This window comes from Nicotiana tomentosiformis, chromosome 7, assembly GCF_000390325.3.
Source record: "Nicotiana tomentosiformis chromosome 7, ASM39032v3, whole genome shotgun sequence".
NCBI lineage: Eukaryota > Viridiplantae > Streptophyta > Magnoliopsida > Solanales > Solanaceae > Nicotiana > Nicotiana tomentosiformis.
In genome coordinates, this window is record NC_090818.1 from 66,910,301 (window position 1) to 66,922,615 (window position 12,315).

Sequence of the window (12,315 nt, forward strand, 5' to 3'; positions counted from 1 at the left end):
CTTGTTTGTGGATAATTAACTCTAGTTTTATGTATTGAATCATTTTGGGTGTTTTAATCGTTGCATCTATATTCACTAGTTTATGTAATCGAGAGAGGCATAACTTGTGATATTCTTGCATTATATTTTGTTGGCTGAATTCATTAATTCTTCTTAGTAATCGAAAGAGGCTAGTTGAATTGTTGATTAAACTATGTTAGGAGGATAATCGAAAGAGGTTCTCCTAAAGACCAATCCACTACAAATTCTTGCATATCTTCACGTACTTAGAATTGGTTCATCTTATGAGGTTGAGACTTAATCGAGAGAGGAGTTTCTACTAATCAATTGAACAAATAACCAAGTAAATTTGAGAGACTCACTTGAACATTAGAAGTGAATTATCTAGAGTTAAATCCCAAACATTTATCTTGCACCCATCCTATCAACCCTATCTTCTCACAATTGATAACTTCATTTGCTTAATACTTCTGTTGATTGTCATTAGCCAATAGTTTAGACTCTTAGTTAATTTTAGTTTAAATCACATAAATCTCCATTGTTGATCGTATTGAATATAAATCTAGCTATAAATTACTAGAAAACTGTTTAACTCCAATCCTTGTGGATACGATATTATAATTTACTATATTCGACTAGCGAGCATAATTTTGTGTTGTGTTTTTAGCTCGTCAGTATGGGGGAACTACCCCTTAAGATTTGGGTTGATTGTGTTACTTGTATTATGTGGAGGACGTGTACACGAGGTGACAAGTGTGTACACGGGCTATAGGTGATATTTGACCGGTTTAGACTTTTAGACTTCTTCCATGCATTAAATTGAACTTGTCATAAAATGTTATATATTTCATTGTTAAATTTACTCTCACATACTCTAGTTGACGGTGTTAGCACTTTAACTATCTTTTATTGTTATGTTTGCTCATACATATTTTAATTGAAGTTGTTACCTCTCTTATTGTCTTGTTACCTCTTTTATTTTTGAATTACTCTTACTTGAAGTTGTTATTTCGTGAAAATATCTTCTTGTTGGGTTATTGATGTTGAAGTTGTGAAAGTTATTACCACATTGAGGTGAAAGTTTTTGATTATTGAGATATCTTTCCTTGTTGAATAATTCTTAATTCATTTTGTTACTTTTGAGATTCTTGTACACATTGTGGATGAGCCGTGGGCTATTTGTTGTGGTAATATTGGTGTTGTTGATTTTGGCAAGTTGTGGTATATGGACACATATGGTGCGAGTTGTTATTGTGTTGTGATATTGATGCACATGCGGCGGTATAAGGATAGGGGTTGATGTGCATGCAACGACATAAGATGGGATTTATGTGCGTGATGAGTGTAAGGGAATTACTTGAAGTCACATGGAGATATAAGGGGCTAAAGCGCGTGTTGCTATTTCAGGAAAAATATTTTCAAAAATATCTAAATGTAAGGCTCACACGGCGATATAAGGAAAGCTAGTGACTGAGATTGTGAAATGTGAAAATGAGGCATGGTACCTCGGTTGTGGTTCTTGATGTACATTCTACGTTAAAGAGGCTTGTTGGTTGAAAATTTTTGTTATCTCTTCATTTTCCTTACTTGCATTTGTTCGTATTGATTTCTTGTTGTTATCACCATGTGTTCACCCCTTGCTGCCTTCATTGTCCTAAATTTTGTTGTTAGCTTATATTATTGAACTGCTTTATTGTCATTCATTCCCTTGCTTTCCATTTTTTGACTATAATATACTATGTTTAGTTTTCTAGTCCTAGTAGGTGTCTTGACCTGGCCTCATCACTATTCTTCTGAGGTTAGGCTTGATACTTAATGGGTACCGTTATGGTATACTCATACTACGCTTCTGCACATTTTGTGCAGATCCAGGTACATCTGCTCGTGCTCGATGCTAGTGATCATTCAGTTATTTTCGGAGACTTCAAGGTATGCCTGCCCGACACTCGCAGGTCTCAGAGTCACCTTCTGCTATTTCCTTATTATTGTTGTTCCTATTATCAGACGGTGTTGTATTATTGATTTTCGTACCTTTATGCATAGCTTATGATTCAGTTCCACCGATTTTGGGGATTTTGTTATTGATGTCTGTTTTGGAGTTATTATGAGCTTTCTCAGTTTATTTTGTTATTCTAGTTTGTTATTTCTATTAAACTATCAATGAATGTTAGGCTTGCCTAGTCTTAGAAACTAGGTACTATCATGACATCCTAAGGTGGGAATTTGGGGTCGTGATAGATTGGGATAACTGATATTGTGCTATCCCCCTTGTTTGAGATGATAGTGGCGAGGATTCTTTTGTTGATGTTGAGTGTTGGCTTGCCTAGTGAGCGGGTTAGGCGTCATCACGACCTTTGGTGGGATTTTGGGTCGTGACACTAACACAAATCTATGTGTCTCATACCACGTACTATTCCAAGTGCCTATACTCTCAGGGCCCAAAGTAACAAGGGTAATCACCTGAATTTGGAGGGACGGATCCATATCGAAGCATCAACACATGAATACATCATCATAGGGCCTATCGTTTTATATCAATAACAACATCATAACAATCCACACGGTATAACTCACGTGCCATAATCATCTCAATATTAATCTGCTCTTAATGTCCCAGTGTCATAATTTCATCAATCCGTATGAAAATCCCATTTCTAAGGATATATGTGTATGCTTTAGAGATAATCATTTAGAAGCACAAAGACATAATAAATAACAATGCGGGGATGTATGTATGTACGCATAAGATTATCTCTAAGCATGATTAATGCATGTATATAACGTATGACTACGGTCCCAACATGTAACCCATAATCCAATAACCTTCATGTCCAAATAAGCATCAAAAGACTAAACATGGTCTCTAAAATGCATAAAAAAACTCAAGTAGTCATACAACAATTTAAGGCATATCACAAGAATAATATGCTCAAACGTGTGTTCATAATATAACGTGTGACTACGACTAAATCAAGTATATCAACAAATCTTAAGAATGGCTCATCGGGCTCAAACAAGATGTCATAATTTGAAACATGATCTCTAAGCATGAGAAATTGTGCCACGAAGTCATAAAGATCAAATAGAGTATAAGTTAAGAAGAACACACGTCCAATCAAGGCATAGCAAAGTCTAGAATCTTCCCCTAACTTGGTACAACCTCGGTATCCGCATATACGCTTGTCACCTTGCATATGGGTCACCCCTATAACACATAACACATAGCAAATAATTATATATTTAGAAAATAATTCCCTCAAGTTGATGTTAAGCAAGATACTTACAAATCGCTTATAAACCTCGTTCTTTCCCTCAATTTTTGTAAATACAAGCCAACATCATCCACGAAAGTCAACCAATGATATAAGAAGTGATCCTACTCAATAAATCTTCAATTTTTGAAGGGTTTTCAAAAAGTCAACTCGGGCTTGCATGCCCAAAATCTGAAATCAATACTAAATTCTGATAACTCATAACCTGCCGAGTCCAAATATATAATTAGTTTCTAAATCCAGGTCCAAATCGATGATCAAATTTTCAATATACACTCTCTTAAGTTGTATACAAAAATCCCAAATTTTACCTTGTAATTCCATATTTTAGGTGTAAAAATCCATGAGGAACCATGATATATAATCAAAATCAAGTAGAAATTACTTAACCTCAAAATATAGGTGAAATCCATCTCCCAAATTGCCTCTTCCCGATCTTCAAAATCAAAATAGTGAAAATGAGCAGTTCCCAAAATTCTGGACATAAAATACCCCTGACAGCAATTCCTTCTTCGCGATCGCAACCTCTAGTCATGCTATCGCGATGTACAAAATGATCTAGGCCTCCAGCCCTTTTATGCAAATACGAACAAGACATTGCGATCACGAAGGGCCAATTGACCTCTCCTCTACGAGAACGCGAGCTTCCTTCTGTGAATGCGAAAGCCAACCTTGCCAAACTCCCCTCTTCTACACGGTCGCACAACTCCCTTCACGATCGCGATACACCACCTAGTTACTCCCCGCGATCACGTCACCTTTTCCGTGATCTCATAGCACAAAAACCTTATGCATCCGTTTCCTTCTCTGTGATCATGTGGCTACCATCCGCGATCGTGAGACTACCATCCACGATCGCGATTCACTGCAACACACCAAAAAACCAACAATAGCAAAATGGCTCAAAATGATCTAAAACCATCCCGAAAATCACCAGAGCCTCTCGGGATCGCATCCAATCATCCTAACAAGTCCATATACCTTATTCAAACTTGTCTAAAGTCTCAAAACACGAATAACAATATCAGAACCAAGAATTGCTTATAAAACAAAAAATCTTCAAACTTTCATAAGTTTAAAATTTTAACCTTCAACTAGAAGCGCCGAATCAACCCGGGGCTATCCGAGGCCTGAACTAAACATACATACAAGTCAAAAATCATCATACTAACCTACTAGAACCTTAAAATTACCAATCCATAGTCATTTACACAAGAGTCAAACCTTGGTCAAATCTTTCAACTTAAAGCTTCCAAATTAAGAATTTCTCTTCTAGACCATCCCCGAACCTCGCGGAAATCAAAACCAACCATGCTCGCAAGTCATAATACATTGTATGAAGCCACTCAAGGTCTCAAATAACTTACAAGAATACTAGAACTTAACACGTCTGGTTGGATAAATACATTCTCCCCCACTTAAACATATATTCATCCTTGAACATTCCAAGAGTTATTCCAAAGCCGTCAAATAACTGCATAAATTCATCATACCCATATCCATGTGTGATCTTATCACACCTAAATCCATATCAACCCATTAACACAATCCTGGCTGAAGATTCTTCCTTCAACCTTAGCTCATAAGCCTTTAAACCAAATTTCATTATCCGGAACTCCCTCTAAGATCCAGTTCTTTTATATATACACTGTATCAATCCACACAAGCTATATAAAGCCATAAATGTAATTCCAAGATGTAATCACACAATGTACCACATAGCTCATATATGCATAACAATATTTTTTGACCGCAATAGCTACCCGTTACCAATCCCGGTACCAGTGAATACCTCATCTTAAATAAATCCTTGTCCCAAGCCTTTACAACAATGCTAATGATGAAAGAAACCTGTAGAAACTTGTAATCATCTATCACATCAACAAGTCAAGGATTCATCTTGCCCGATAAGACTCATTGCATGTTCTAGACTTCTAAAAGCATTCTCTTCCACGTATACCCTTATCCAAATCCGATCGTGCTAATTCTAGGTCCATAAACTTCATCTCATGTAGTACAAGCTGCTCGACACGCAAGTCATGCAAAATTGCATATGGAACCTCAAACAACATGGTTTTCACCATATAAGTAGTAACCCAAATATAACAAATCTGTAGAAAAGCAACTTATCATCCAATGACTTCCTGTACCCGTGGTGTTCCATCTCAGCAACCTATGAGTATCTATACAAGTTATTCCATCTGTGCATCATGTAACAATTAAGCAAACTCAACGAATTTCAAATTGAAACACTTACCATGACTGCCACAATCACATAGTTGTCTGCTACACTAACAAATCCAATAGTAGAAGGTATCCCAAACAAATATGACTCCTTCTAGATGACATTCCCATATAACACCTCTCACTGTATAAGCAAATCGACCCGCCGTAGAATACACATCATCAACAGTCCTACCAGCAAACACCAAACTGATTTCACATTCTTTTGAAGTAGTAATAAGCCTTCCACAAGCCAACATAGACCCATTCTAACTCTCAGTCATGAACACACAAGAGATCTCTAAACCACTGGCCTCAACTGCAAATATATACGTGCAATTTGTTTCCAACCCTATTATTAGCTACACTACCCGTGATCTACTAAAACCTCGTGGAACCCAAAATACCTAATATACAAATCCTTGAGCCTCCTAAGTGCTTACTCAACTTGTTCATCATCCCACAATTCACAAATTAATGTCAATAAACTCTCGAACTACACTCCACAAACCAAGACCTCCAACAAGATATATCACTACACCTAAGCAGATCACATCACATCGGATACCACAAACCACAAGCTCTAACAAGCACAAATCATCTAAATTACTCATCCAAGACACATAAATCTACATATATAACATTAATACACTCTCACTGACCACAAAAAAAGAGATAGTCTCACCTCTAGAAATCCAATCTCCAAAATCCAATGTACAAGTATCCTCATCCTACTGAACATGCCCACTCAAATACAACTTCAAAGTCACACCTACGCGCATCTCAAAATGTGTATTTTCATCAATTCTTCCATGTCATGCACTAAACTTTGAACCTCAATATCCGACCCTTACACAATTGCTGTAATGCTTAATCAAATTATCTATAGACCCCATTCGTAAGTACCCTCTACAACACATTCCCTTTCTTGGTGATACTGAAGTTTGTACTATTATGCTCCTTAAGCAACTCAAATCATCTGTGCTATCTCTGATCCAATCTTTCCTCCTGAAGATAAAATGCATCTTTGCAAAGCAATCCAAACCTCACATAGTTTACCACATCCATCATGATGTGATATCCAAGTACAAGAATCCCAAAATCAAAACAAGTCATAAGTAGGATAGTCCTCAAGCTCTCAGAAACCCACTTACACATAGTCAAGCCATTGAGACTGAATCTCTCTTCGTCAACCAAGTCATGCAAACTGCCAAACCCATATATCCTACCACAAACTGCAGTGCCCCATCGTACAAAAGAAACCAATCACTTATATTACCATGCTGATCTAAGCCAATTCTATACTGACCCAACTTTTTTAGATTAATCTTGACCTATCTTTAAGGAATCACCTCACTTTCCAATACACTTTGGTCTTTAATAAAAACTCATGCCACGTGATCCCAACACATAACCACGACATCTTAAGATCTGTAGACTACATTATTCCTTTTTTATGCACCCGAAAGTACCTCAAACCAAAATGCCTTATCTTAGGAGTCCTTCAATGAATATCTGTTCCTTTCATCTCTCTAATACTACAATGTATAATCAATAATGATATAGAAATATTCCAAGTCTCGGGCACAATCCAATGCAAATCTTAAATCTTTAGCAATATAACAAAATTCGGCAAATCCTTAAGCACCACATCCTGGAACTTAAACCCACAAGAACTGTTCTCGGGAGTAATTCACTTTGCTCCAGTCCTTGATGCATAGTCAATATGTGCCAAATGACTTGTGCTCCATTAGCACACAAATACTCTAAGAAGAAACCTCATTCTTAAGCGATTGGGTAAATCCTTTCCCCTTGCACACTATATCTGCAAAGAATATCACACCTGAGTCATTCCATTGTCTCCACATATGATTAAAGTATAGTACATCATGCATGCAACAAATTTCTTATGAAAATCATCCTTGATGTCACCCTTCTCAAATCATTGCTAATCCTCAAACATATCCTACTCCAGGAACTACAACAAAAACACCCATTAATATTACACCCACTTTGGGTCCACAACCATTGTATTTAAAGTTAGCTACTCATATTAAAATACAAGAACAAAGCATAAAAGAAAGTCATGAAAGCTTACAATGAATACAAAGTGTTGGGATCTATCCAAAAAGCTCCAAAACAAATGGTGTATTCAATGCTCTCAATGTAGGACCATTTTTAGACAAGATGTCCCAAAAAAATCCTAGTTTTTCTATTTTAATGGCCCAAAAGTGCAGACCAAATGTGACAAAAATAGCCTTTCAGGAGAGTCCGCGATAGATGAATGTACCACGGATGTGATCCGCGGTCCGCACAATCGTTACAACGCCGCATATCTGATCTTCAGCATTTCTAGATTTCTATGGCATATCAGTTATGAGGTTCGAATACTGATTTTGTGGTCCACATAATTGTAATGCCCCGTAAAATTTCGCCAAGGAATTTAAGATTTTGTGGTGCCGAGGTAGGCTTATGTGTTTGAGGAGTTGATGAGAATTTTTGGCTAAAGAATGCAATTCTGCGGTCAGTTTCGCGGCCACAAAACCATTTCGCGGGCCGCATAATCATCGCGGAGTTGAGCAAAGAATTTTTTGAATTTTGAAGGTCGTTTTGTGGTCCATTATGCGATAGCATAGTTGTTTCGTGGTCCGCATTGTCCATCACAGATTTGGCTTGAATAATTTTGTTGGATGATTCTATGGTCCACTCTGCATCCGCATAAGTGGTCTGTTGACCGCAAACTTATCGCAGACCGGTCCAGCTCTTGGCATCATTTTTGCGGCCCATTTTGCCGGCCGCATATCTGTTATATAGTTTATTCTATGACCACAGACCTGAGTTCGGAGGGTCCATTTTCCTATTTTTATAACCCGACCCCATTTTGATAAATAGCCTTAGGGGCTCATTTTGAAGCAAATGTCTGATGATTTTAGAGAGAGGTAAGAGCATTTTAGAGAGATAAGGGGGAAACCTAGCATTCTAATCATCCAATGGATGATTAGAATATTAAGTGTCAGTGGTGACAGGCTTACGTGAAGCGTAGCCCAATCGATGTAGCTTTAATCACATGGAATCAATTTTCAGAGACGTTCTTGATAGAGTTTGTTCCCCAAATCCTTCGGGATGCATGGCGCACAAAGTTTGAGCAGCTGTGTCAGGGAACTATGACAGTGTCAAAGTATGTTATCAGATTTAGTGAGTTGTCCCAACATGTACCTACCTTGGTTTCTACAGTTAGAGAGCGAGTCCGTTGATTCATCGAGGGGTTCAACTATGGTATTATATTCATCATGGCTCAAGAGTTGGAGACAGATACTTCTTATCAGCAGGTGGTAGAGATCGCGTGAAGGTTGGAGGGTGTGCGGGGCTGTGAGAGAGAGGACAGGGAGGCCAAGAGGCCTCGAGATTCTGGAGGATATAGTAGTACCTGTGCCCCAACTACAACCTGTCATTGCAGGGGTTATGTGAGCCATCTAGTTCATTCAGCACATCTAGCTTCTAGTGGTGCTCCGGCTATTCCGAGGTCTCAGGTTGCCCATTTTTCTCAGCTACTATCCAGTGCACCTCCTACATGCGGTGCCTTCAGCATTCAGTCTAGCCGACCAGGCCCGAGTCAGCTTCAACAGCCATGCCCACTGAGAGCTTGTTTTGAGTGTGGAGACACCAAACATACGGTGAGGGATTGTCCGAGGCTCAGGAGGGGTGCACCTCCACAGACTACACAGGCTCCACAGATTCCACATGGACCACAAACTTTAAAGTCCATGGTTGCTTCTCCAGTTGCCGCTCCACTTGCACAACCTAGCTAGGGGTGGGGGTCAGGCAGGTAGAGGTCGCCCAAGAGTAGGAGGCCAGGACAGATTCTATGCTTTTCTGAGTAGGACAAAGGCGGTTGCATTGGATGCTGTCATCATAGGTATGGTTCCGATTTGTCATAGGGATGGCTCAACTTTATTTGATCCGAGATCCACTTATTCATATGTGTCATCTTACTTTGTTCTGTATTTGGATATATCTCGTGATTCTTTGAGTTCTCTTATATATGTGTCCACACATGTGAGAGATTCTATTATTATGGATCGTGTGTATCAGTCGTGTTTAGTTGTTATTGGTGGTTTTGAGACCAGAGTTGATCTATTATTACTCAATATGGTAAACTTTGATGTGTTAGGCATGGAATGGTTGTCGCCCTATCATGTTATTCTTGATTGTCACGCCAAGACTGTGACACTAGCTATGCCTGGTTTGATGCAATTGGAGTGGAGGGGTACAATGAATCATATTCCTTGTAGGGTTGTGTCCTTCCTTAAGGCACAACAAATTGTTGAGAAGGGGTGTGAGGCATATTTAGCCTTTGTGAGGGATGTGAGTGCTGATACTCCTATCGTTGAGTCAATTATGGTAGTGAGATATTTCCCTGATGTGTTCCTAGCAGACCTTCCGGGCATGCCGCCTGATAGAGATATCGACTTTGGTGTTGACTTGTCACCGGGAACTCAGCCCATTTCTATTCCACCATATCGTATGGCAAAAATGAAGTTGAAGGAGTTAAATGAGCAACTGCAAGAGTTTCTTGATAAGGGTTTCATCCGGCCTAGTGTGTCACCATAGGGTGCTCCGGTTCTGTTTGTAAAGAAAAGGGATAGTTCTATGCGGTTGTGTATTGATTATCGACAGTTGAACAAGGTTACATTGAAAAATAGGTTTCCATTACCGCACATTGATGATTTATTTGACCAGCTGCAGGGTACTAGGGTGTTCTCAAAGATTGATTTGAGGTTAGGGTATCATTAGCTGAGGATTCGGGATCAGAATATTCCAAAGACTACTTTTAGGACTCGGTATGGTCCCTACGAATTTCTTGTGATGTCATTTGGGCTGACCAATGCCCCAAAAACATTGATGCACCTGATGAACAGTGTATTCCAGCCATATCTTAATTTATTCATCATTGTGTTTATTAATGAAATCTTGGTGTACTCCCACAGTCGGGAGGATCTGCGCAGTATTTGAGGATCGTGCTCCAGACCTTGAGAGAGAAGAAGTTATATGCAAAATTCTCAAAGTGTGAATTCTGGCTTGATTCAGTGGCATTTTTGGGTCATCTGGTGTCGAGTGAGGGGATCAAGGTAGATCTGAAGAAGATTGAAGCAGTTCAGAGTTGGCCTAGACCGTCTTCAACTATTGAGATTCGAAGTTTTCTTGGTTTGGCCGGGTATTATCGCCGTTTCGTAGAGGGTTTCTCTTCCATTGATACATCTATGACCAGATTGACCCAGAAGAGTGCTCCTTTTAGATGGTCTGAGGAGTGTGAGACAAGCTTTTAAAAGCTTAAGACTGCTTTGACTACAACCCCAGTGTTGGTATTACCTACGGGTTCAGGGTCTTACACTGTGTATTGTGATGCATATCATATTGGGCTTGGCGCAGTGTTGATGCAAGATAGTAGGGTGATTGTCTACATGTCTCGGTAGCTGAAGATTCATGAGAAGAATTATCCGGTCCACAACTTGGAATTGGCCGCTATTGTTCACGCATTGAAGATTTGGAGGCATTATCTGTACGGTGTCCCATATGAGATCTATGCCGACCACCGGAGTCTCCAACATCTTTTCAAGTAGAAAGATCTTAACTTGCAGCAACAAAGATGGTTAGAGTTGCTCAAAGACTATGATATCACTATTTATATCAACTCGGGAAGGCCATCGTGGTGGCCGATGCCTTGAGTAGAAAGGCGAAGAGTTTGGGAATTTTGGCATATCTACCGGCAACAGAGAGGCCACTAGCCCTGGATGTTTAGGCCTTGGCTAATCAATTTGTTAGATTGGATGTTTTAAAGCCCATCCGGGTTCTTGGTTGTGTGGTTTCTCGGTCTTTCTTATATGAGCGCATCAGAGAGCGTCAGTATGATGACCCCCATTTGCTTGTCCTTAAGGACATTGTATATCACAGTGATGCCAAGGAGGTTTCTATTAGAGATGATGAGGTGTTGTGGATGTAGGTTCGGATATGTGTGCCTAATATGGATGGGTTGTGTGAGCTGATTCTTGAGGAGGCCCACAGATCGCGGTATTCCATTCATCGAGGGGCCGCTAAGATATATCAGGATTTGAGGTAGCACTACTGATGGAGGAAAATGAAGAAAGATATAGTGGAGTATATGGCTCGGTGCCTAAATAGCCAGTAGGTGAAGTACGAGCATCAAAGGCCGAACGGTTTTCTTCAGAGACTTGAGAATCCCGAGTGGAAATGTGAGCGTGTTACCATGGATTTCGTTGTTGGGCTCCCTCGGACTTTGTAGAAATTTGACGCAGTATGGGTGATTGTGGACAAGTTGACCAAGTTGTCTTATTTCATTCTGGTGGTGACCACCTATTCTTCAGAGCAGTTGGCTCAGGTCTATATTCGTGAGATTGTTCGTCTCCATGGTGTGCCGGTATCTAATATCTCCAATCGAGGCATGCAGTTCACATCGCATTTTTGGAGGGTTGTGCAATGTGAGTTAGGCACACGGGTTGAGTTGAGTCCAACATTTCACCCCCAGATAGACGGACAGTCCGAGCGCACCATTCATATTTTGGAGGATACGCCACGCGTCTGTGTTATCGATTTCGGGGGTTCTAGGGATTAGTTCTTGCCGCTTATAGAGTTCGCCTACAACAACAACTACCAATCGAGTATCCAGATGGCTCCTTATGATGCCTTATATGGGAGGCGATGTCGTTCTCCAGTTGGTTGGTTTGAGCTGAGAGAGGCTAGGTTATTGGGCACAGATTTGGTTCGAGATGCCTTGGAGAAAGTCAAGTTGATTCAAGATCGA

General features: G+C 39.7%; 1 protein-coding gene across 1 annotated transcript; it reads left to right on the plus strand.

Annotated features, from left to right (window-relative positions):
- The first annotated feature begins 9,644 nt into the window (after nucleotides 1-9,644).
- On the plus strand, nucleotides 9,645-10,106 carry LOC138895727 (uncharacterized). The gene has a single exon (XM_070180449.1). It carries the CDS (start codon nucleotides 9,645-9,647, stop codon nucleotides 10,104-10,106), a length of 462 nt encoding a protein of 153 aa, XP_070036550.1.
- Nucleotides 10,107-12,315: the final 2,209 nt, after the last annotated feature.